This window comes from Salvia miltiorrhiza, chromosome 1 (genome assembly GCF_028751815.1).
Source record: "Salvia miltiorrhiza cultivar Shanhuang (shh) chromosome 1, IMPLAD_Smil_shh, whole genome shotgun sequence".
Taxonomy (NCBI): Eukaryota; Viridiplantae; Streptophyta; class Magnoliopsida; order Lamiales; family Lamiaceae; genus Salvia; species Salvia miltiorrhiza.
In genome coordinates, this window is record NC_080387.1 from 41,951,806 (window position 1) to 41,978,172 (window position 26,367).

At 35.1% G+C, this 26,367-nt stretch overlaps 5 protein-coding genes across 18 annotated transcripts; 1 reads left to right on the plus strand and 4 right to left on the minus strand.

Moving 5' to 3' along the window:
• The first annotated feature begins 419 nt into the window (after positions 1-419).
• Positions 420-4,704, plus strand: LOC131025400 (monocopper oxidase-like protein SKU5). The gene is made up of 9 exons (XM_057955143.1): positions 420-1,083; positions 1,399-1,508; positions 1,612-1,882; positions 1,974-2,112; positions 2,771-3,137; positions 3,252-3,617; positions 3,714-3,792; positions 4,036-4,235; positions 4,322-4,704. Exons 1-9 carry the CDS (start codon positions 943-945, stop codon positions 4,410-4,412), a joined length of 1,764 nt encoding a protein of 587 aa, XP_057811126.1. The 5' UTR covers positions 420-942; the 3' UTR covers positions 4,413-4,704.
• A 3,210-nt stretch (positions 4,705-7,914) lies between these two features.
• On the minus strand, positions 7,915-11,530 carry LOC131025414 (thylakoid lumenal protein TL20.3, chloroplastic). 2 transcript variants are annotated; one of them, XM_057955177.1, is made up of 7 exons: positions 10,284-11,530; positions 10,051-10,216; positions 9,933-9,962; positions 8,738-8,844; positions 8,582-8,616; positions 8,356-8,484; positions 7,915-8,289 (listed from the first exon to the last, which is right to left on the minus strand). In XM_057955177.1, the coding sequence occupies exons 1-7, from the start codon at positions 10,420-10,422 to the stop codon at positions 8,098-8,100; spliced, it is 798 nt and encodes a 265-aa protein (XP_057811160.1). In that variant the 5' UTR covers positions 10,423-11,530; the 3' UTR covers positions 7,915-8,097. The 2 variants fall into 2 exon arrangements, with proteins under 2 accessions (XP_057811160.1, XP_057811151.1); XM_057955168.1 differs by having other exon boundaries at positions 7,915-8,484; positions 10,284-10,729.
• A 174-nt stretch (positions 11,531-11,704) lies between these two features.
• LOC131025406 (enoyl-CoA hydratase 2, peroxisomal-like) lies at positions 11,705-15,505 on the minus strand. Its single transcript, XM_057955156.1, has 11 exons — positions 15,282-15,505; positions 15,154-15,176; positions 14,917-15,022; positions 14,437-14,507; positions 14,240-14,312; positions 14,124-14,163; positions 13,628-13,700; positions 13,379-13,529; positions 12,519-12,589; positions 12,097-12,270; positions 11,705-12,007 (listed from the first exon to the last, which is right to left on the minus strand). Exons 1-11 carry the CDS (start codon positions 15,336-15,338, stop codon positions 11,920-11,922), a joined length of 927 nt encoding a protein of 308 aa, XP_057811139.1. The 5' UTR covers positions 15,339-15,505; the 3' UTR covers positions 11,705-11,919.
• A 1,144-nt stretch (positions 15,506-16,649) lies between these two features.
• LOC131025425 (pentatricopeptide repeat-containing protein At1g05670, mitochondrial-like) lies at positions 16,650-22,222 on the minus strand. 13 transcript variants are annotated; one of them, XM_057955251.1, is made up of 5 exons: positions 21,888-22,221; positions 19,573-21,397; positions 18,448-18,520; positions 17,696-18,117; positions 16,650-17,023 (listed from the first exon to the last, which is right to left on the minus strand). In XM_057955251.1, exons 1-2 carry the CDS (start codon positions 22,013-22,015, stop codon positions 19,741-19,743), a joined length of 1,785 nt encoding a protein of 594 aa, XP_057811234.1. In that variant the 5' UTR covers positions 22,016-22,221; the 3' UTR covers positions 16,650-17,023; positions 17,696-18,117; positions 18,448-18,520; positions 19,573-19,740. The 13 variants fall into 13 exon arrangements, with proteins under 13 accessions (XP_057811234.1, XP_057811222.1, XP_057811197.1 ...); XM_057955239.1 differs by having other exon boundaries at positions 17,696-17,856; positions 19,573-22,222; XM_057955214.1 differs by having other exon boundaries at positions 16,650-16,948; positions 19,573-22,222.
• LOC131008248 (T-complex protein 1 subunit beta-like) lies at positions 16,798-18,451 on the minus strand. Its single transcript, XM_057935141.1, has 4 exons — positions 18,448-18,451; positions 17,696-17,922; positions 17,378-17,403; positions 16,798-17,023 (listed from the first exon to the last, which is right to left on the minus strand). Exons 1-4 carry the CDS (start codon positions 18,449-18,451, stop codon positions 16,798-16,800), a joined length of 483 nt encoding a protein of 160 aa, XP_057791124.1.
• Positions 22,223-26,367: the final 4,145 nt, after the last annotated feature.

Here is a 26,367-nt window from a genome sequence, read left to right on the forward strand (position 1 = left end):
CCATAATGTTATCAGGTGACAACACTATGTATCAGTATCACTCGTCAAGAAAATTGTTTAATGATTTCAAGCTTATAGTCATAATCGTGACAAAAATTTCACGTGAGAGCGTCTATGGTTGTGTATGCATGGAGATCGCATCTAATTATAAATAATAAATATTAATTAGATATAAATAAACTCTTAGAATGTGAGACGAAATTGGTATTCATAGAGTCATAGTCATAGTCATAGTCATAGTCACAATCTCATTAATTAATTATAGGTATAAGGTGTATTTAGGGTAAAAAGGTAAAAAAAGAAATAAAAATTGTGCTGGTCCTCGATTCTTGCCATCATCAGCTCAATGTGCACACACAATAATTGCATTAAAGAGGGACATAGAAGAGTGGTGGAGACACCATTAGATTAGTCATCAATAAAAGGAAAATACGCGTGGAATCCAGTGTATTTTTATGTTCCATATGAACTGGCTATTGGCTGTCACACACGCACATGCACACGCCTCGTATACTAACTACTTCTCAACTCTCTCTGTATTTCTTTTTTTGTAATTGTTTGTTTCTTTTAGGGTGCTAAGTTTGAACGCTGTCTTTTTTCCATGCTTGTTTGCCAGTGGGGACCGACACCCATTTCTTCACCACACCTCACCTCACCTCACCTCCCCCAACACCCAACACACACACATTTAAACTGTAGTAGATAAAGAGCCGTTTCTCTCTACTCGCATCTTTTCAAATACTCTCTCTTTCTCTCTTGCTGTGTCTGCTTGGGTGGTCATTATTGCCTCTTTTCTGTAACTTTCTCTCCGGACCCTTCTCCTCCAATTGATAATGTAAAACGCTGCAACACCAAAAAAAAGCAAGAAAAAAGTGGGCTTTTTTTCCCTCTTCGATTCTTTCCCTTCATTTTTAACGAGTCTTGTGTTCGAACTACGGGAACATGGCTGGTTACTGCATTTTCTCTCTTTTGGTTATCAATATTTGCTTGCTGCTGGGTTCGTCTTTTGCTGATGATCCCTATGGTAACTATGAGTTCGTGGTTTCGTACATTACTGCTTCTCCACTTGGGGTCCCCCAGCAGGTGAACTCCTTTTTTAAGTTCCTATTCGTGTTTCTATGCAATCTTGCTTATAATTTTATCAATTTCCACATTTTGCTGCAATGAGCCTGCTTAAAATGTACTTCTTGCTAATGGGTTTGCTTTAGATTTCTGGAAGCTTGAATCTTTAGCTTCAGATCTAGGAATGTGGGACAAAGATTGGTATTTTGTTGCTGATCTTGGAGTAAAGATTCAAACTTTATGCCCACTAGTCGAAGCTCAGATCTAGCTTTGATGCTGATTAGTTTTTGAAGAATTAAGATTAAGATTCCTGAACTGAAATGCAATGTGCTGCAGGTAATTGCTGTAAATGGGAAATTTCCAGGTCCCACTATCAATGTAACAACCAACTACAATGTTGTTATCAATGTGAGAAACAAACTAGATGAGACCCTCTTAATCCACTGGTAAGATTGTTGAAATGATTCTCAATCTGATATTTTCTAGTGAAAAAGCTTGCCATTTTTGTTAATGGGTGATAAAATGTGGTTTTCGTTGGGTTGGGTTTAGGTCTGGGATACAGCAGAGGAGGAGTTCATGGCAGGATGGGCTGCTCGGAACAAATTGCCCCATCCCACCAAAGTGGAACTGGACTTACCAGTTTCAGGTTAAGGACCAGGTTGGGAGCTTCTTCTACTTCCCCTCACTCAACTTCCAGAGAGCTTCAGGAGGTTTTGGGAGCATCATTGTTAATAATCGAGCGATTATTCCTATCCCTTTTGACACCCCTCATGGGGATATTACCATTGTGATAGGTGACTGGTATACCCAGAATCACACGGTGAGTGCTCCCTCTAGGTGTGAGAGTAAGTAGTTGAGGAAGTTTGTGTGCTCTGTTCTAGCTTTATTGATGATAGTTGGTTTGTGTTTAGGCATTGCGGAAGAGCCTCAATGGTGGGAAAGATCTTGGGATGCCAGATGGGGTCCTGATTAATGGAAAAGGACCTTATAGGTATAACGATACTCTAGTCCCTGACGGCATTGATCATGAAACGCTAACAGTGCAACCGGGTGAGAATGATGGTTTATGTATCACTTATCTGTATGCCTATTTATGTCAACTTTTGTGTGCTTTGTTGATGTTTGTATGCTGCTGTCTCCTGGCTTCCAGGCACTTTTATGCCTTGAATTTTTTTATTGTTTAGTGTAAGTGAATTGTAAGAATCTGAAATTTGATGCTTTTGAAGTCTCCACCTACTAAGAAACAACTACTAGTAATGGAAAATGGGAAGTATGACATTTTAAGGTAGTACCTTCATCCAGTTTTTCAATCACATGGCAAATGCTGAGTAAGATATGGAATATCTAGTACAATAATATACAAACTTCACATGGGGCTCCTTGAAACCAAGGTTGAAGCCAAAATAATATACTGAAGCATGTCTCTGGTTCACTATGCTTCATCAATCCTTCAAAGGTGTGTCCCAATCATGTGAAGTGTAAAGGAATATTTGTACTGATACACTTTTTGGTACTTCTTTGGCCCTTCTTTTTTGTTGCCATATATTCAAAACTAGCGAATGCATGTCCGCACCTGAATCTTGTGGAATATTAATCATCGGTAATGTGTATCTTCATCAAAAGGGAAAGGAAGCAGTTCCTGTTTTAAATGTGGCAGTTTTGCCTCTTATTTTGTGTATTGGAGAGCTAATGCTATTACGTTTAACAGGAAAAACCTATCGGATCCGTGTCAGCAACGTTGGAATTTCAACTAGTTTGAACTTTAGAATTCAGAACCATAACTTGCTTCTAGCAGAAAGTGAGGGTTCATATACAGTACAACAGAACTATACTAGCTTAGACATACATGTGGGACAATCGTACTCCTTTTTGGTGACCATGGATCAAAATGCAAGCAGTGATTACTACATTGTTGCTAGTGCAAGGTTCGTCAATGAGACCACGTGGCAGAGAGTCACTGGTGTAGGCATCTTGCATTACACAAATTCTAAAGGAAAGGCATCTGGTCCACTTCCTGACCCACCTCAAGACCAATATGACAAGACATTCTCAATGAACCAGGCGAGATCTATCAGGTACCACATGATAAACTTGTTTCTTGAGCTTCTCATATTCAATGTCCAAGATCTACTATATCTGTAAAATTCCGTCTTTTGCTTACTGGTCAATATCGTGTTGGGGTTATGCAGGTGGAATGTGACCGCTAGTGGTGCTCGCCCAAATCCTCAAGGTTCCTTTAGATACGGTTCGATCAATGTGACCGAGGTGTATGTTCTGAAAAACAAGCCTCCGGTGACAATTGATGGGAAAAGACGAACTACACTTAGTGGGATTTCCTTTGTCAATCCTGCAACACCGATCAGACTTGCAGATGAGTATAAGTTGAAGGGAATATACAAGCTAGACTTCCCTACCAGGCCAATTACAGGGCCACCTCGGATGGAAACATCAGTTATCAACGGCACGTACAGGGGATTTATGGAAGTGATACTGCAGAACAACGAAACCAAGGTTCAAACATATCACATGAGCGGATATGCCTTTTTCGTCGTGGGGTACTGTGCAGCTTCCTTCTTCGTCGTATGTTGTATCTATAAATGAGATATCTGGTTATCTTGATCTAATCTTGCTTCTTGGCCGTTTAAATGCAGTATGGATTATGGTGAATGGACCGAGAATAGCAGGGGCACTTACAATAAGTGGGATGGTATTGCTCGAAGCACAGCACAGGTACATACTTTCTGGCGCCTCTCTATATATGAAACACGAGTATTTTGAGTCGTCACAAATACAAACACAAGAAAGAAAAAAAATTGTCCTCAGACTATATATGCTTCTATCTGTTGTTTTTGAGATGTTTAAAAACCTTGTATGATAGTCGGATGCAGCGGAATAATCTGATAAGAGACGAGCCTTGTTTTAATATCTCCTAAGTTTTGCAGCAAAGGCCTTATTTTTCCTACATTGTTTTAGGTATATCCTGGAGCATGGACAGCAATTCTGATCTCCTTGGACAATGTCGGAATCTGGAATCTGAGAACTGAAAACCTCGACTCCTGGTATCTAGGACAAGAAACGTACGTAAGGGTTGTGAATCCAGAGCCAAACAACAAAACAGAGTTCCCAATGCCAGATAACACCCTCTACTGTGGTGCACTAAGCAAAATGCAGAAGTACGTCTCACCTCAACCATTGTCTCATATAATCAGTCACCTTGTCATTAGCTCGGTCTTTCTAACTTGATACGTTTCATATGCAGGCCACAGGATATATCTTCTGCAGGCAGCAGGCAGAAATGGCTGGCCGGCTTCATACTGATAATCTCTGCGCTGTTTTCAGCGTTCGCTTGAGAAGTTCTTGGTTGGCGCCTCGTTTGTTGCTGTCTGCGGGAGCCTGGCTTTGGTTTTGAGGAATTGCTATTGTGGGATTTCATGCTGTAGTTGTAGTAATTGTTGATAAGAATTGTTAGACGTTTTAACCTCTATTTTTTTCATCTTTTTTTCTTTTCTATTGAGTCTTTGTTTAAGTTATGGATTCATTATCATTCTTTTATCACTTTTGATTAACTCTCAATGTAATGCCCAAGATTCTTCAATTCTTAACTTCAGCAGGAGTTCAAATGCTTGCTGTAACTCTTTTCCATGCCTCTGTATTTAAATACAAATGATATTATAGTCTTCTGTCCACGAAAAGAAATTCTAATTTATCATTTTTATCTGCTCAAAAATTTTGTCCTAACATTTTTCTTGAAAATAATTTCATTAACTATTAGCCCTTTTTTTATGGGGCTCTTTCTTTTCTCACTAAATAAACAACTAACTAACTTCTCTTAAAACTTGTGTTCATCTCCCGTTAAGATTTCTTTTCGTTGTAAGTTTAGATACAAATAATCGTACTTCTAGGAATTAGAAAATAATTTGGCTCATAGTTAAGATTTCGTAAATATTTTTTTTATTTAAATCATGCAATGGACAATGGTGTATATTAACTTATGGTTATTAGAATAAGGAAGAATTTTATTTGAATTGTCCTTGTATATATGTTTGTTTTTTGAGAGAGAGAGGATCTTTCAGCCTTCTAAGCAATTAGTCGATCTTGAAATATATATATATATATATATATATGGGCGCGCTCTAGTGAGGCCCCCTATTTTTCGTGTAATATGAGGACAATGAATAAGACATATAATACTAATGAACATGACGTATATCTAATGAACAAGATGTATGTACTGATAAAAAATAAAATTTAAAAAATTGGTAATGAATAAAACATATATACTGATGAACAAGGCAGTATATACTGATGAACAATGCAATATATACTGATGAATAACAAAATTTAAAATATTCTGCTCCCTCCAGGATTCGAACCCTGCGAAAAAAAATCACCCTCCAGATACAATATCAGCCATATGATTGATAAAATAAACGCACCAGATCGTGCACTAGATCTCACTAAAATTAGGGGGTCTCATTGGAGCGGCCTCCTATATATATATATATATATATATATATATATATATATATATATATATATATATGGCTAAGGTATAGTAAAATATTGATTTATTCATCTTGAATTCATAGATTTTAGGTGTTTGTTCATGAGTTCTCAGTTATCACAATAATTTATGATGAATGCATCATTTTGATGGATGAATACAATATTTAGGTTCAAATCTCAAATGGAGCCAAATTTTCATTTTTTTCCGAGTGTAGTAGTAAATTTCAAGTCAAATGCAATAACTTTATCCGTTCAATACAATGTTCTCACATTGTCATGAAAAATACAGTTCCCATAAATTTATATTAATTTTAAATTGTACTCCCTCCGTCCCATGAAGCATGACACAGTTCTTTTCGGCACGAGAATTAAGAAATTGGTATTTTGTGTGTTAAGTGTGGTAGGTGAAAATGTGAATAAAGGGTAATTTTTTGCCATTTTTAGAAACGTGTCATGCTTCGTGGGACATACCAAAAAAGAAACTGTGTCATGCTTCGTGGGACGAAGAGAGTATTTAAAATACAAATGCCATCAGTTTCATGTTAAAATCATAGCAAATTGAAAGTTTATGTATTGTTATATCAAAATTAAAATTCCTGTTTAATTCATGGATTAACTAGATGTTAGTACTACATGCCAATTAACTCTACATATCATACAGCATAGAAGGTGTTGGACCGACATACTATTCGTGTTTCTAAATCTGAAAGACCTATAGGCATTTATTTAATTCGTGGTTGCTTTAATATCTATTTCGATCTTTATTTGATCTAATTCTAACTTTATGGTTAGAGCCTAAAGATCTATTGTACAAGTTAGTGATGATGTATTGCATGTGAGATAGGGACACAAATTTTGCAGAAATTTAGGAAATGATAATCTTTACCTGCCTTGCCTCGCCTCTCTACCTACCTGTCATCATATATATTTCTTTTTTACCAACTTCATTATGTATTATTGATGTGGCTGGTTTTTTTTAGATATGCACATGATTTATTCCTTCAATCACAAATTTTATAACTCTACATATATATTTCTCCCAAATTAAATATTATCTGGCAACGGGTCATTTTCCATGCCCTGGGACAACTGGTGCCATGCATACTTTTTCGTCTCTAGTGAATTGACATTGCATTTTATCCAACATGCATCCTAACTTATTAAAATATTATTACCAATATATTCTTTATGTTTATTGAAATGTCACGTAAGATTCAAGCTTTGTTATCATGGTCCGTGTAAGCTGGCCTGACCCATTGAATTATTCACATTTAATTTGATTCAATCCACGTGTATACTTTGCCCAAATATATAATTTTAATGAGAGATGAGAAAACTGGGAATCGGAAATTATGGATAAAATAACTTCAGCAATTAAGGGGTGGGAATCGGGGTGAGGTTAAGGTATCCTATTAAAAAAAATCGAGTATTTGAATCTGAAAATGAATCGAAATTTCTATCCGATATTGAACTGGTTAATGAAATCAAGTACCCTAGTACTTGATTACCCGATTGGATATCCAAATTGAGTTTTCGAATATCCTAAATTATTCGGTCAAATTGAATTAGTAATTGGTTGCCAGAAATTAATTCGGATTCGAATTATCCGAATTTCATATTCATTTTACAAGTTCTTCTTCTGTCACGTGATCTTACTCTAATTTGTTTAGAATGATCATTTCCCTTTTATCGCGGTTACTTTGGGTTGAATATATTTGATACCTGAATAAATATTTTTATTTATTAGTTAAACTTAAGATCTATTGGATAAATAAATGATAATTTTGCAGTTCTTACAACCAACTTCTTTGCTTTAATCTAATATATTTATAGATTATCTCAAGTTATTGGATCAAATATATTCAAAGGATCATTCTATTTTCAATTTAACATCATTTTTATCAAATCAAATCATCATTCTCATTCTCAATAACATCAAATAGTTCATTTAAAGCATCAACTTTTTTATTTTATTTTCAATCACATCAACTTCTTTCACATGAGAACTATAACTAGATATTAGAAACTTATGAAGAGCAACTCTTCGAGTTTGAATCATCTAACTCACCATTCCTTCTTTACTTTTTTTTCCTTTTTTTATTTCTTTTTTTTTTACTTTCATATGCATATTTTCTAAACAATACATTTACCCACAATTTTCAAAGTTAGTCTACAAAACTAAAATACACCTAATATATTCACGCGCCAATAACTCAAATTTTAAATTGCGATTATAAGGGTATAATATTATTTTTATTTTATTTTTAAAATGAGAGCATATGGTGAAAAAAATTGGGGACTATGTTTTAAATTCTCCCCATAATGAAACACACGCGCTGAGAAAAGTGAAGCCAAGAATCTTGAACATTGCCACTTCTCCTCAACAGATATGATCATCATCAGATAATCACATCTTCATAAAAAAATGTGTTACTCATCAAGTTTGAAAGACAAATGAGGAAGCCTAGAGACATTTACATTGGTGATAACATATGCAACACAAGTGTCCATTTTCACATATAGCATCCGTCAGTTAGCCTCGCAGAGGCCGGTGGCGGAATCGCAGAAGCCGTCGCGATCAAGGAGTTTGGGTGGAGGAGCACTCAGCAGAGGGGAAGATGGGGAACCATATGCATTTCTTCTGCTGTTCCCACACCCCAAGCTTTTTCTGGTGCTCACTCCGGTTATCGGATTCGTGCCATTCGCATACTTGCAAAGCGCCTGCACCAACACAAACATAAGACAACACAATTCCAAGACAACATGATTTTTGGTTGAAAGGGAGACCTGTTTCTGAGGAAGGTCTAAGACAGCATCACTGAAATCAGCGCCTTCGATTATAGCACCACCAAGATCACTACGCGTTAGCACAGATCTAACTAGGACTGCATTCGTCAGATTAGCTTCGTTTAGAACCTGCATGCAACAAATTATATATTGGATTCATTTTGATGTTTAAGTAGCTTGTATCATCATACAACAAATGAGGTAACGGTTTTATTTATGAGCTTACCATGCGATCCATTAGAGTGTCACTCAAATCAGCACCTGTGAAACCACATTATATCAATCAGAAACCATGTTTCAGATCATCCACATCATAACTTTTGTATTATCCATTTTTCATACATGTTATGATTGATGGAAGGAAGAAGGGTGGGTGAGTAACCTGTGAAATTGGCTTTAAAGGCAACTGCTTTCTCAAGATAAGCACCATTGAAAGTGGAACCACTGAAATTCGATTCCCTCATATCAGCAGATGTGAAATTGGCTCTTCTGTATCATCCATTTCAAGCTAACATCAATACCAACTCTGCATAACCCAAACTTTACTTATTTTATTCAACTACTCTTTTTCAATTTTTATTTTAAATCACAAACTACTTGATCAAACACCATTCAACTTGGCAACTCAACTTTATAGTGTACTTCCCATGTCAGTGCTTGTCCCTTAAATTCACACATTTAAGGAAATATACAATTGTTTAGTCCCATAAATTGACTTAGAGGGCGTTTGGCTAAGCTTATTTTAAAGAGCTTATAAGCTCTTGGAGCTTATAAAATGTTTCAAGAGCTTATAAGATGTAATTTTTAAAAGCTTATAAGTTGTCAAAGTGTTTGGATAATTGAGCTTATAAGCTAGAGAGATAATTTTTTTGTTAGAGAGAGAAAATATTTTTTTAGAGAGAGAAAATCGAAGAAAAATGAACTTGAATGATATATAATGAAAACAATAAATTATAGTTGAAAAATATTTGTAAAATGATTGTTGCATGTGAGATTATAAAAAAATAAGTTGGGGTAGATGAACTTATTTTTTGGGGAGCTTATAAGCTCTTGGAGCTTATTTTTTGAGCTTATAAGTTGTTTTGGAGCTTATTTTGCCAAACACTTTGAAGGAGCTTATAAGCTCCTAAACAGCTTATAAGCTGTTTTGAGGAGCTTATAAGCTCAGCCAAACACCCCCTTAGTGACAGTTTTTGCCCGAATTTCAGTTAATACAATTTTATAAATTGATTTAATAATAATTTTAGCCTGTTAATGATTTCCGGTTTCCAAAAATCCAGTTAGCACCCAAATTTTGTGCGTCGCGTTTCCATGTGGAAAATTGCGCCATCATTCTTCTTTTTTCTTCTTCTTTTTTTATTTTCTTTCATATTAATGATGTGAAACATCTCAATTTTTTCACGCGTGAAATACAAGTGCGTGGTTAAAATTGTCACTAATTTAATTTATGAGGTTTTTATAATGTATGAAATGAAGATCGGGTTAAAACCGTTACTAAACCAATTTATCGGACTAATCATTTAAGTCAGTCTTCTACTAACAATTAAGCTTAATCATGAAAGAATAGGAAAAATTACCTGAAATTTTCATTGACATGAACAGCTTTCCTGCAGAAAAAGCAACACCAGAAAATTAAAAAGCTTTTGATCAAACCCTTAAAAAAATGACCAAAAAAAGATTAATGTAGAAACTGACTTGAGGTCTGCTGAACCAAATTGAGCAGCCGATCCAATCCCAAATTCGCCTCGAGTTTCAGCCTCAAATTTATTGAGATCAGCCATGGCAGGCATGTTAGCAGTGGTGAAGGCAATCACAGCTGCAGCCAATGAAGTTGAAACGAGCTTTCTCCACTTCGTTGGCTCTGCATTTCATCACGAATTAGTTTATAAACACTCTATAATCTTGAAGGAAATCGGCACGAGAATCACCTGCGTCATTTTCCCCCCTTTGAGTTTCCAATTGGCAGTTTAGAGAAAAGGGTTTTGGAGGTATGTGGAGGGGATTGAGCGGTCTGTCTGTGCCATTGATGGATTTCAAGGGTAATAAGGAGATTGAAGTAAGAGCCATCTTTTCTAGAAACAAGTTGAAACTTGAGAGAGAAATAACATAACTCAGACAGTTATTGGGATATCAGATTTTTGTATTATCCACATCTTTAGAATGCTGATAATTGGTTGGTATGCTTACACATATATACCGTTTCATTATTTGATCTCCATTAGGCCACTTGTTACTCAAAATTATCTTTAATTATTTTATAGTACAAGCATCTCCTTTTCTAATTTTATTTATTTATTAGGCAAAATATACTATCAATATTATTAACAATTCTTTCTATCATATCATTCGATTTATTTGCAACAGTTATGTGCTATAATTCGGCATGCACGTCAAAAATATATATACGTGTGTAAACTCGTCGAAATTATAATAAGAAAATAAAATATGGCTGAAACACTATCATTTTGGAAGTGTTGATTGGAAATATCAACCACTAAAAAATGAATGCTGTTGTAAAATTACTAACAATATCGATAGTATTATAATCTCGCATACGTTGAGGTATAATTGTAAAAAAAAAATCAAATAATTAAGATTTAAAATGATATTTCCATTTTTTAATATATATAGGAGAATTTTCCTTTGATCCCTTCTAAATTACCAACTTATAACTAAAGAGGGTGAGATTTACAATGATACAATGATTCAAATACCTAAAATTTGCTGAAACGCGCATTAATTCGGGGAAAGAAAATTAAGCGGCCAAGGACAAAACTTCATTCAATTTTATGGAAGTAATTCTCAATATCGAAAATTTATTATAGGTTTTTTATTAAAATGTGTTAATATTTCTTTATATATATAAAATCGATACCAACTCAATTATCATACTTATAAATATAATAGAAAAATATATATTGAGCCTAATATAGAAAAAAAAAATCACAATAATAAAAAAATTGATACTAAAAGAAAAAAAAAAGATTTATTAAAAAAATGATAAAAGATGAGGGGATTTTGTTACGTTTTAATCTTTAACTTTTACATTTTAAATTCAATATTTACATAAAATATATCAATTAAAACTCTTGTCCTAACCTTTAATTTGATATACATATCAAATATATTATAATTATAATTAGCCGAATTTCAAAATTTTAAAATATATATAAGAAAAAATATATAATTTACATATAAACCTTCAATTTTATTATAATCACAAAATTATCTCCTAACTTTAAAATTGATTTCAAATTAAAAGTTGTGTTTTTAATATATTGTAGATATGTCTCAAAACATAAAAAACATAGTTTATATGAATTTCACTTATGTTTGCTGATAAATCGGATTCGAAACAAATCAAGCTACTTATGTTGACATTTGGAATAGCTCGTCTAAAATACAAAAACATGAGCAATGCATAGCACGAGATGGAGAACTAGTTATTATAAATCATTAAGAGCACAAGAGGAGTAAAGGCACATAATCCACAAGCACACCTAGTGATAAAATTAACAGTGGGATACGATAAACTGTGGGATCCTCCCATCGGCAATATAGAGATCACAGAGATGAGGCGAAGCGGTTAAGAGTGACGACGCCAGAAAGTGCGGCCTTGCTTCGTTCTTTGACCTTCACCTGATAAGTCACTCTGCACATTTTCACCCTCTTGTAAGTTGCAGTGTTGCACCACACAATCGCATCCAATTTAAAACTAGTAAATGTTAAAATCATATTTACCTCAAGCCTTCAATCCACATTTCAGTTATCAATGTTTCACCTGGGTAGACATGTAATAGAAATCTCCCAGTTATGTTGCGGATCATATTCTGGTCTCCCCGGCAGATGCTATTGACGATGGCTCTAACTGCAAAGCCGAGAGTGCACAGTCCGTGCAAGATTGGACGAGAGAATCTAACGGATCCGATTTAGCAACATGAAGAGAAGGAGACATCATTTCAGACAGAGTGTTGATAGCAATTCAAGGTTCAGCATTGAGAAAAACTTCTACTAGTACACTTGAGTTTTTGTTCCAAAAATCATTACGTGTGCTGAATAATAACAGTATTCTGAGAAGGCTGACGTTCAGAAATAATAAAGGCATTGAAACACAGGGGAAAAACACTTTTGAGTTAAGGAGTTTTTTTCAGTTTAATAAGTACCCAGCGATTTCGGCAACTCTAGGATCTGAGTGCAATGGGTTATAATCACCAGAAAGCCTGTAAAGGAGGGCCTGCATCATTCATTGCAAAGCTTCAATAAAAATTCAAAGACTGCTAAAGCATATGCAAGTGACAAGATGTGATGTGCTATTTAATCCACATGAAAGTGAACAATGAATTTTTCGAAAAATTATACTCTGCATTGTAGTTACTGAGAAAAATTAATTATTCCAACATTGTGAAATTTCTCATTCATCAGCTCAGCACAGAACAGTACTCAGAGTTGCTTTTACATATCAAAACCCCAAGATAAGGAAGAGTAAGGTACTTGCTTTATTTTTTATACATGAAAGCAAATGTCGACTTACAATAAGCCAATAAGACATCATAAACATAAATCGAACTAAGTAGAAAGTTATAAATAAAATTTTATTTTCCAGATCAAAATATTAGACAGTATTTAGGTGGCAGAATTTGGTATATTATTTTATAAACAGCACTTTGACTGCTTGCACATAACTTTGATCATCAATGGACATAGTGTTCAGAAATAAGTTCAGATGTTAATTTCTTGTTCTCTTTTCACCATCTTCCACTCTAATGAGTAGATAAGTCAATATGACCATGCTATCTGGAAGGAAACAGAAGGATTACCACAGAAAAAAGAAAAGAAATTGACAACATCAATCATCAGACATGATTCAACTATCCATGTAGTCGTGATGATATCACTGCTACTTGCTGATCTATGAATCTTTACTATTATTCCTCTTTGATTGTTATCATTTCTCTATTCCTATTCACCCATGTGCTTCTGAGCTAATGACTATATCCGATTCCAAAAATAATATCCAACATACCTGTGACGGATGCGTGCATTCTTCAAATACAGCAAATGGTTGACTTTTAGGAATTTTGTAAGTCGGTGCCTGACCGGAGGGGTATTTTGTATAAGAGTAAGGCTGAGATGATTTTGAGAATCCACCAGCACCACGCAAATAGACAGCAACCCTGTTAAACCATATAAAGATATCAACCTTATAGCATAAATTAAAATAAAGAATTAAAACAAAATGCAGTGACATATGGCCGCATGAACAAAACCTTACCGTTGCATGCACAGCTGTATGCCAGACTCTTTTTCATAACTTAAAATTTCAACCTCGAGAACTGTTGACTTACCTGAAAGGAGTCCAAATATGATCTTTCTTTTATGGAACATTCAACCATGTGCAAGAAAGTAAAAATCATAAGCAACACAAAGGCATACTATTGCCTGAAAATTTTAATCCCAAGAGAGGCTTACTGTGGACAAAAAGTGACAAAAAATGTACTACAGTTCATGCTTCTACAACCCATGTGGATTTCTGGAAAAGGTTAAATTTTGAGAAGAGGATCTAATTAGAAAAGTTGTGTTAAATTGGTGCCGGTACCTTAAGTTTATGGAAAGGTAGATTTTGTGTTATCTTACATTGGCTCTCACTATTGCAAAAAAGATATAATCAATATAAGTTCCAAACATGATTTTAGCCTTGCCTATTATTCACTATAAGGAAAAAGGATAAAAGAAATCTCCCATTGAAGATAAGGTCAGTATTGGCAAACCTTTATCATGTAACCCAGACACTGTCGCTTTATTAAGTATCTGTATCAAAACGGACATAAACTAATCAGCTCCAGCAAGCAGAAAAGAGCTAACATAAGATGAGTGAGAACCTTACACAACCATTAGAAGGAAGAGGTTTGTATATCTCTATGTACTGCTGCCCGTGTAATAGAAGACGAGGGTCAAATCTAGAAGTGAAAGATGCCATAAATTACTTAAAGCCAGTATACTCAACCAAGATCCGTTTGCAGAATTGTAGACATAATGTCAAAGCATACAAACGTGCTAAGAGAAATCGACATAATTACTTACTCCAAACCCGGCATCCCTAGAATCCGTGACTGAAGTCCAACAGAAAATAAACTAGCAAATGTTGGCAAAACCTGTGGATGCATGAAAGTTGAATATGACTAAGATTTTCTTAACCAGCTTAACACGCACACAAAATTCCTATGCAGAAAAATAAACTTTCTCGCCTAAATTTAATCTCGTTTTCCATATAAAGGGAGTGAGATCAGATGCGTTATACAAAAATGCAACCAAGCTGAGTAAGCCAACCTCAAATGTAATTTCAAGTCCAAATATAATTGTAAGCATCATATTTCTACTTTCGAACTACGAACTTGCTTATAATCAATAGCAAATAGCCAAATAGATCCGATCCAACAATCAACCACAACTGGCCATATATCTTGATAAACATGATGAATTTTTTGTGAATATGATGAATTTATATTAATAGAATTTTTCAATCCTATTTACAATAGTAATTTGTCCCTAAAAATACGTAACCTCAATCGATTGCTGTCCATCTTGATGGTAAACATATTTCAGCTCCTTATCATCCACCGCATCTCTCGAGCAAGCTCCAACACCAAGTGCATACAGTGCAGCGTCCCTGTCAATCAACCAACACTGTCATTTCTCCTTTTTTTTTCTTTTTTTTTTCTTGATTGAATCACATCAACGAGCAATAGAAACCAGAATATAGCATTCTTCTCAACTTAGCATAAATTCAGGCTGGCGTACCTTTCAGTATAGCTGTAGGTCGTCTGTTGCGCGTTTTCACCGCCAAAAAAGGGGTGGAAAGAGCGAAAAACGAATTAGGAGGAAAATCTAGACTGAAAAAGAAAGTGAGGAAGTGCGGAAAATTCTACCTCAGGAAATTCGTGTGAAATAACGAGTTGGGGATCAATCTCCGATGTTCCAGCCATGGATGAATTTTAAGTGAAACAAATTTGCAGATTTTTTTCAAAATTAAGAGAGAATTTGAGAAAAGAGAGGTATGTGGTTAAGCAATAATTTTAGTAGTCCTAAAATATTTGCGTATGGTATGGGGAATTACGAATATCTATACGATGTCAGTACGTATGGGTTTTAGTGGGGAATTACGAATATCTATACGATGTCAGTACGTATGGGTTTTAGAGAGATGTGACGTTTAACAGAATAACAGTCAATTCCGACAATTTTATCCAATTTTCTTTTCTTCTTCTTATCTTTTCCGGTTTTGGAAAGGATGGTAAAATCTAAAGAGTCGAGTATGAAGTCCAACATAACCGATAACCTACCCACAGTGGGCATGCATAATGTGTCCACTATGATGTAACAATTATAATTATAGTAAGATAATTTTAATTAGAGTAAGATTTATTAATTCTATTTCCCAATTAAAATTGCCACGTCAGTGGTGAGCACCTTATACTTGCCCACGATGGGTAAGTAATCGGTTCTGTGAAGTACCAATGCAATTAATTTGTTTTCACCAATGACGTGCCCACTAGCTAAGACTGCGAGAGATATTTCCACACATCATGTTTGGAGTGAACCCCCGTCGTTTGTGGAGGGTCATCTTCATTTACCATGTTCTTGTGTTCTATAATATATCTTCTCGTTTTCCCCTCGAAAAAACTGAAGATAAATAAAGATAGAAATTGGTGGACTTTTTCATGGTGAGGAAAATTGTCCAGGTGAGTTAATTATGTAAAGGTAAATTACAGATAAAATTTTGAGGCATGAATTTCGATCAACGACGTGTTAGGAGAATTTAAACATAAAATTTGATTTTAAGAAACACTCACCACCAAATAGTTACTATTATACCAAAAGTTAATTGAGGAAAAGGCAGCGTCCACGTACTAGGATATGAGCAAAGCATTGGACACTTTTGTCACTAATAGTAATACCCTACAAAGCATCGCCGCCCATTAAATTTCTTTCACAACGACTTATTTTGGTACAATATATTTCTAATCAACACCTTGTTTTAGTATACATCATCCATCACAATCACATATTATTAGATCTACCATATATCACTGTCCCATATTATCATTACAAGAAGACTACCGTGTAAACCAACCACAAATTCGAAATGTGGATAAACAATTAAAAAAATAAAAATAAGATACATTTTCATTTTTACAACCTACTGGAAATGTTAGATAAACTTGAAATGAAACCAAATATGCACAGTGAGCAAGCAAAAGACAGGGCTATGGACCAGTGGTAAGGCTATTAGGTAAGTTGCAAGATGAAAATTCTAGTGTAGAGAAATATTCTTAAAAGTATTTAGATTTAATTCCAAACAAAAGTGATACAGAAATACATGATAAATTCATGTTTTGGATTTGGCTTAACCTTTGGCAGCATGGATGACTCCTATCCTGTTAATCATGCCTCTTCACATATGATCTTCCCTCCTCCGTGGCCTGCTTTACTTTGAAGTTTGAACGCCTCAATTTTCCCTGGAGTCTTCATAGCAAGTTCATCAACTGCCTTTGTCATCACCATCTCTGGCCAACCACCTCCAAGTAAAACCCTGCTGTCATTTGCCGTTTGGGTTAGCACACACAAGGCATCATGCAGAGATCTTTCAGGTTCATCCAACATATGAGGACTGAGGAAGGAACATCACATATATCATCAGTAAATATATTCAAGATTTTTAAGACAGATTTTAATTCATTACGAAATAAAGCAAAATCACTTAGTTTACTGATTGAGTAATAATATTCAGAAACCTAGTTAGTCATATGAGGTGTTATGAAAAAACACGAAGACGATTGCACCTCTCAAAATTAATAATAAGCTTAGTTACTTGATTTATAAATTTATTCTTTAACAGTTAAACCACACAGATCGGAAGCATGTGCTGAAGAAAACAGATAGTCCGATTATCAACCCAAAGATAGAAAGCATAGCCATGTTTTTTCCTAATGATAAACAAAAGAATAGCACTTTATCACCTCACTTTTCAAGCCAAAAGACAGCAAAGACCTAAAACAGAAATTTCTAGCAATGAACTTTAAAATAAAGAGAAACATCACTACATAAAGCAAAACAGAGTCTAAAAACTCGGTTTTAATATATACTATCTTTTTGTCAAAAGCTGTTAGTATTCTGGAAAAATATAACTCCATTTCTCCTTTTTTGGTTGATGAATAATCCACAATATTTGTGGCTAGATAACATTGTGATGGACAGATTAGTTCGATAACTTACTGCAAAGAAAATAACCTTCTGCCAAAAGGACAGATTTATTCAATAGTGTATTAATGATTTAACATACCTTGCATCTCTCAGCACAATCGTACATGCCTGCAGCAACCCCAGCGAAGTGTATCAACCTGTCCTCGCCAATCATAATTTCTTCAATGAGTTTGCAGTGCCCAAGCTTAACAGACTCAAGATTGTCAGATGTTGATGCTAGTTCACCACCAGTAACAAGACCTAGCCGCTCAATACCATCAAAATCAGCATGCTCTATATCAAGCACACCAGCAACGGCAAATAGTTCTTCCGGAAAATTGTAAATCAATTGTCAGTTAACAAAGCAGTTTACCCCATGACTGATAATCTTTTGAACTTTTTCCCTCATATTTCCTTTTCCCCCATAAATTTCACTTTATCTGTATCCATTGCAGTTAACAATATCTTCGCATTTTCGATCCACTTTTGTTGGCCAATACCAATTTTTTGTCTAAAATAAATCTGAACCAAAAGAATGTCAAGAGTAGGGTTAGAAAATCAAAACAGTTAGCATAGAATGAATTGGAAAATATTTCTGGTCTACCAAGAATCAAGATGCAGAAAGTAAAGAAACATGCATCTTTGAAATAGTTGAAATTAAATCAGGGGTTCTTTAGAGTCTTTCAGAGCAACTATTTGTAGATGGTTAAAGCCAAAACAATTAAATAATAAAGCTATACCAAAGAGAAACATGAAAAGGGACAAAAATCTCCACACGGGAGAATATTAGTAAATAATCAGATGTCAGTACACAGAAACAGTAAAGTACACAAGAATGTGTATTAGCCTCACCCATGACTAAGGAGTCTTTCAATGAACCTCCAGGATTTTTAATGATTTGAATGAACTCCAAATTTGTGCTTCCCTGCCATTTTTATCAGTAAATCAGATCAGCCAATATACTTAAATGATGAAGGGGCATAAAAATTTAAAACAAAGGAGCACCACAGTTGTTGATAAAACATATGAGCTAAGAACAAAGATTTTTTTTTTTCTTTTTTCTTTTTGGAGGCTAGGCTCAGAACCCAAAATCAGGTTTCCACTAACTGATGGTATGCTCATTAAAAGAGCCAACGTAAACAGGGCTTTCTATGAGCATGTACATACATGTTTAGAAGACAAATTGAGCTGACTTAAAATATCCAATCCCATGATGAATTGAGCTCAAAAATTCATGCTAACGAACAAATTTAAGGGATAAGAATATTGAGAACCCAAAATAAGGAGGAAAGTAAATAAATAAAAAAATTTCATCGAAATCAAGCATTCATATGCACAATCTTTACAGTGTACATAAAAATTGATTAAATGCCTCCAAATTTGATGAGTCATTATACAACAAATATTCATACACCTACAATTTTTTGGGGTATGCAAGTCTAATGCTCCTAAGCTACAAAATCAAAATGATTATACCTTTAACCTCATAACAGCATCAACAACTAGTTTTGCAAAATGTTTCTTGTAGAGAGAGAATTTTGGAGCTCAAAGTAGTCATTGCAATCTTCATCAAGTCCGCTTCGAATTTCTCAGGAAAAAGAATTATACACAGAAAATGTTGACTCAATAAATGTCATGGTTAAATAAAACCCTGAAATCCAACCCACTGTCATATTTTTTTATTTTTTATTTTGTTTACAATTAAATAAGCAAATTTAAAGACCGCGCCACGATGGACTCGAATCCAAGACGTTTGGCCTTAAGCATTAACCACTCTACCGCTAGGCCAACACACGCACATAACCCACTGTCATATTTGTTTATACCAGAATTAGCTAAGATGAGTAAATCAGTAAGTCTTACAAATGCAAAATCAGGGAATATCATGAATCCAATCTCAAAACTTGATATTGAAAAAAATTGCAGTGGTATGACAAAGTTCAGTAATAGATAAGATAAGAGTGAGTTATGGTGTACCATATGTTCCTTCCTCCCTATTGCAAAACGTGCTTTCCACTCTTTCCTCGACCAAAACCATGCAAATCACAAGCAATCAAAGGTCTTTGATGCTAGGACAAGCGCGTATTTAATCGCACCTTCTCCAAACTTAAAACAAGGTCAATAACTCTCATGTTCTTCAAGTACTTAATCAGTAATTATTCCCCTATTTTTCATTTCAGTGAATAAAAGCTGAGCTCTGTCCACAAATCCAAGTCTTTGGCACTCACGGAGTAGAACCCGGTAAGTACTGAGATCAGGGCAGACATTCTTCTGATTCATTTCAACTATCAGCATGTTGGCCATACCCATGTGATTAATCTTGCAAAACCCATCAATTAAGCATGTATAAGTGACAACAGAAGGTGAGATACCCTTGTTCACCATCTCCTGGAACAGACTCCATGCCTTCTTCATATCTTTGCTCTCACAAAATCCAGCAATGATGTTTGTATAGGATATTACATCGGGATATAGGCCCTTAGAGATCATTACTCTAAACAAGTTATATGCCTCTTCCACCCTTCCTTCGGTGGATAACGCATTACTGAGAATCGTGAAAGTGACCACATCAGGAGAGATACCAGCCTTCAACATGTTTGCGTACAACATAAAAGCCTCCCTTAGATTTGCTTGTTTAGCGAAGCCGTGAATGAGGATGCTATAGATCACATCATTAGGGAATTGATTAGATTTAAGCATTACAGGGATAACCTCTAGGGCCTTCCTTGACTTGTGTTCCTTACACAGCCGGTTGATAATCGCAGAATAGCTATACGTGTTTGGAGAAATGCCCAGGTATGTCATCTCATCAATCAATTGCAAGGCTTCCTCTACCCGACCTGCATTGCAGTATCCATATATGACATGATTGAACAAATAAGAATCACGTAGACGACCGGATTCTGTCATCACATGAACAAAATGCAAAGCCTCCTCAAAGAATCCGATTCTACAAAAACCTAGGATCAAACTTTGATAACTGAAATAATTAGGAACCAAATTGTTGTTGATCATCTCCTCTAGAAGTCTTTTAGCAGAATCTATCTCACCCTGAGCACAAAATCCACTAATCAAAATGTTGTAAGCATGCTTGTCATATTCATAGCCAGAGATCCCAATCCTCCTGAATATATCCAATGCAATCTTCGTCAAGCCACTCTTCGACAGACCTTTTAAGATTGAGCTGTAGGTGATGAGGGATGGTTTAATATTACGTTTCTCCATCTCATTGAGAAGGCTAAGACCTTTCCCTATATCTCCACATCTGCAGAAACCCTCAATCAGGATACTATAGCTATACACATTTGCTACAATTCCAGAATCCTCCATTTCAGAAAAAACTTGCATAGCCTGATCCAGTTCACCTATACTCACATATCCATGAATAACTATATTATAACAGTAACAATTATATGGCTGGCCATTACGCTTCAGGTCATTGATGTATCTCCAAGCAACATCAACAGCTCCGGCTCTGCACAATCCAAGAATTAATGTACCATATGTTACAACGGATGCACTAATTCCAACTGTCTCCATTTCCTCCATAATAATAATAGCTTCATCAATATCCACTCTACCTGTGCTATGTGGCTTACTGCAGTGAAAATTCACCATAACTGTGTAGGTGTATGCATTAGGGGATGGTCCATACTTCTTGATTTCTTCAAATAAAGTCATTAGCGACTCCCTCTCATTGGCTTCCGCTAAGCATTTGAGCAGGAAATTACATGACCGGATGCCAGGTTGAATGCCAAGTCTCCTAGCCTGCTGCAACGCAGCAATTGCATTCTCAAGCAACCTATTTGAAGCAAAAACCTTGATGAGGACACTTATAAGTAAAGTTGATCCTTCTTCATCACTAGGAATATCCAATAGAGCATTCGATAGACCAAATAAATCGAGCTCAGCCTTTTGACAATAGCATATAATATCCTTAAGCATCGCATAAACTTCCATTTCCATTTTGGCACACAAATATATATGCACCAGCAATTTAAAAGCCACACACGATTCATCAAAATCATACTTATACACAGACCTAGAAAAGGAAATTTCTTTTGCAACTCTCCAATTTAAAGTCTTGAGCACTCTAACAACAGCAGACAAAAGCTTTATGCTTCTAAATTCACGGGAGTTCTGTCTTAAAAAATTTCTTTCGCTTTCTGAGCTGCTTTCACTATTTGAAGTAGAATTATCATAGTCTTCCAAGGCAGAAATACGACTATACATATTGCAGAAGAAGCTACTATCCTTTACAGTTATCCACTTTCTAAGAAAATCCACCTTACCCGATAGCCCAAACTTGAGAGAAAACAATGAATTTCGTGGAAAGAAGCAGGCACCACCCATATAACAAAAACCCAATCTTTAAAATTTTCAGGTCGGCAGAACTACAAACCACTAGCTCGTCGTCCATAGCATTGAAAGCCTATTCAGAAGTGGCTCATATGGCGGATTTAATCAAGTTTCTCTGTCTTCATACTCTTTTTCTCTGTTATTTTATAGACCATCTCCAACGGTACTTGAAATCTCAAAACCTTATTTGAAATAGGCTTTATAGCAATGCCATATCCACAGCAGTCAGAAGCGCGCAGAGGGGAAATGGCCCTTTTAAGGAACCCTAATTGGAGGTTAAAAGAAAAAATTAAGAGGGTGTTTGGTTGAGCTTCTAAGCTCCTCAAAACAACGTATAAGCTGTTCAGGAGGTGTTTGGCAAAATAAGCTCCTAAACAGCTTATAAGCTCCAAATTTAAGCTCCAAGAGCTTATAAGCTCCCAAAAAAATAAGTTCATCTACTTGAACTTATTTTTTTGTAATCTCATATGTAATAATTATTTTACAAATATTTTTCAACTATAATTTATTATTTTCATCATATATCATTCAAGTTCATTTCTGTTCGATTTTCTTTCTCTAAAAAAATATTTTCTCTCTCTAGCTTATAAGCTCAATTATCCAAACACTTTGACAACTTATAAGCTCTTAGAAAACTACATCTTATAAGCTCTTGAAACATCTTATAAGCTCCAAGAGCTTATAAGCTCTTTAAAATAAGCTTAGCCAAACACCCTCTAAGTATTGAGTCGACTCCATTCAATCGATGAGGACGTCTCCAACCATTTAAGCCAAACTCAAATCCATTTTAGAGTATATGTCACATTCAATAGTATTTCCTTTCCAACCATTTACACCAAACTCAAATCCAAAAGAATATTTTTTAAATATTCTCTTTCCACTTAGTTTTTATACTTCTTCAATTATACCTATGTATTTCTTTTAAATTATACATTTGCCCCAATTTTTAATTAATAATTTCATATTAAAATAAATATTATACAGAAATTAATTTTATTATTATTATTATTATTATTATTATTATTATTATTATTATTATTATTATTATTATTATTATTATATAAGCAAAAAAAACTAAACTTTAAAATAAAATTCATTAAATATTACTCCCTCCGTCCATGAATCATCTTCCCATTTGATGTTCGGCACGAAACTTAAAAAAACTGAATAAGGTGATGTAAAAGTGGTGTAAAAGACTAAAAGAGTAGTGTTAATATATTGTGGTTACTTTTACTTTTTTTTTTGATAAGAAAAAGGAATTTATAAAAAACCATGGGTACCAGCAGTACCAAGATCACATTACAGAGTCACAAGAGATGAAGCATCAGCTAACCATCCCTCAAAGTTCGAATCTATCTCAAGAAAACCGAAAATCTTACCCCAACTCCACATCCTCACCTTAATCTCCGAAACCACTTTGTGTATGTCCCATCCTTTGTTTTACTAATCTTGCACTAACTATTTCACATTATTTTGAAGCTTTGACTTAAAGTTTTCTTTTTTTTATATAAGTTATTTCTTGCTTTTTTTTAATGCTTAATTAAATTTATTCTTAATTTTTTGAATTAAACTTTTAAATTCTTCTGCATTTACTACACACGAATTTGAATTAGTCTTTTAAACAGAGCACCAAACCACATATACCAGAGCACCAAAGCACATATACCAGAGCACCGGAGCACATATACAGTCTTAATATTCAGAGCACATATTAAGGCACAACCAACAAACAACAAACACCATAGGCATCACCAGCCAACCAAGAACACAATAGGCATCACCAACCAACCAACAGACCCCATAGGCATCACCATCCAACAAACAAACCTCATAGGCATCACCAGCCACCAACAAACCAAAAGAGACGATATCTTCCAGGTGTCGGAGTGGGGCACCGTGTGCCGGCGCCATTAAAGGTCGAGTGTGAGACGGCGGCGACCATTCCTCGACAGATCCAGGTGTCGGAGTCGAATCTACGAAAGATTCAGTCTCTGGCACCATGGGTTCGGTCGAATCTATGAACAATTCAGATTCTGGCAGCATAGATGCACATTCCGACGCAACCCCTTGAAGATAACTCGCATACGAAATGGCGACATCTTCCATGGAGGGGAGGCGGGATCCCCCTATTTTTTTTTCCTCCGATTCAACTTCCCATTCAAGCGGATAAGTGGGAGGAATCGTAGGAAAACAGCCATAGGTAGATCGGCGGAAGTTAACTGGTGGGACGAACAAGATGATCGGAGAACAGGGAGGGGTGGGAGATCGGCGGAACCTTCGAGAATTAGGGTTTGCGCCGAATGGAAATTTTCCCCCTTTTTAGAGAATAAAAATAGAGACATAAGTTAGGTGATTGGGCCGAAAAAGGAAAAGGCAAATCAGATTTATTAGCCCACTTAATTAATTAGGGTTGCTTAATTAGTGTTTTTAATGGGTGGGCCCAAAATGGTAGAGTGTAGTAATTTTAAAAATAAGGGAGGGTATATATGTCCAAAAAATAGAATGGGAAGTTAATTGGTGGACAAAATTTTAGAGGCAAATGGGAAGTTGATTCGTGGACGGGGGGAGTGCATAACTTGAAATATAAAATACAACAAATAAACCAACATCCACATAAAATTCAAGACACAAAATTAATATATTCTTCCCACAAATGCTCAATTAACTCATTCCGAAGGTCGAAGTGAGCATCTCTATTCCTTATGACTATATAGCAAGATAAAAATTCTTGAAATCGAGCATTTTCATCTGTCGCCATCTCAACCTTTGGTAGTGGTGCATCTCTAGCAACTTGAATTGGAGTAGTAAGGTCATGTTCATCTTCAACTATCATGTTATGCAATATTATACAAGTGGTCATTATAGCATATAGTACTTATTTATCCCAATAACGCACTGATCCAGCTACAATTGCAAAACGTGCTTGGAGAACTCCAAATGCACGTTCTATGTCTTTTCTGCATGCTTCTTGTTTCATTGCAAAATGTTTCAATTTTTTAGTACGAGGCTCTTTAATTGTTTGCACAAGGGTAGCCCATTTAGGATATATGCCGTCAGCTAAGTAATAACTCATATTGTATTCTTTTCCTCTAATAACATAATTAGCTGGAAGGGCAATACCTTGAGTGAGATTATTGAAAATATGCGATGAATCCAACACGTTTATATCATTGTTGGTGCCCAGCAAATCAAAATAAGCATGCCATAACCAAAGATCAAATTATTATTTTTTTTATAACTTTCATTCTAATCATTTAAAGCTACGAAATTAACAAAACAAAATAAATTAACTTTCATTCCTCAAAACAAAAAGCTACGAAATTAACAAAACAAAAGAATTATTGAGAGCCCATTGTAGGAGCCCAATAAATTCAGATACACAGCCCTAAATTATAATTAAATGCATAGCGCTACAAAGTTGAAAAAGTCGTCTTCTTCGTTTTGAGAAAATACAGAGCGTCTTCGTCAGAACGCCTTCTTCAACACTAGCCTGCAACTCTCAATTCGACGGATTCTCAATATCTAGCAAGAAGAGGGGTTAGTCTATAAAGTGTTTTGGTGTAGTGAATAGTATCACACCAAATTTGGTGTAATACTATTCATATGGTGGCCCCAAACCTATTTTGGGTTTGAGTTTAGTGTACCATTGAAGAGGTTTTGGTACACCAAAATAGAATTTGGTGTACCATTGGAGATGGTCTAAGCATAGTATAAAATTAAGTCATATCTAATCAAACTGAAGACCACCTATATATTCTTATGGCTTCCAAGTTTTTAAATACCATTATTTAAAAATAAAGTATTTAATAGCCCCAACTTAAAAGTAACTCTTTTGTATATCAAAATAAATTAAAAGACTAAAATACCCTTATCTTATATCATTGAAAAAAAAAACAAAATAAAAAAATAAAGAAAAATAGGCCAAAATTCGATCCCCCAACCCCCAAATTTCAAATTCCTCCCCACTTTCTCTCTTTAAAATTTTTGACCCACAAACTTTCATCTATGGTGGATGTCCTTTTCCACCAAATAATTCCTGCGGAATTATCAAAACAAATTAGTGTGATGATAAGCAGGGTCGATCCCACAGAGAGCAGGTAAAATCATTCAATTCCCTAAAATCTATATTTTTTGTGATGCCACCACGCCTTAATTTTGAGAAGAATTAATTAAAACTAAGAATGCAACAAATCAAATAGAAATAACTCTTGAAATAAATCAATAGAAAGGTAATTCGGCTCAAATAAATCCACACTAATTTAATCTCTGATCCTCGACGCAATAATTAATTAATCCCTATTAACCAACGAGTTATAGGATATCGTGATACGCACTGACATACCCCAATTCCTACTTACTATGTCGATAGATAGCTAGATACGCTAGTCTTGTCTATTTCCCTTATTAAAATAT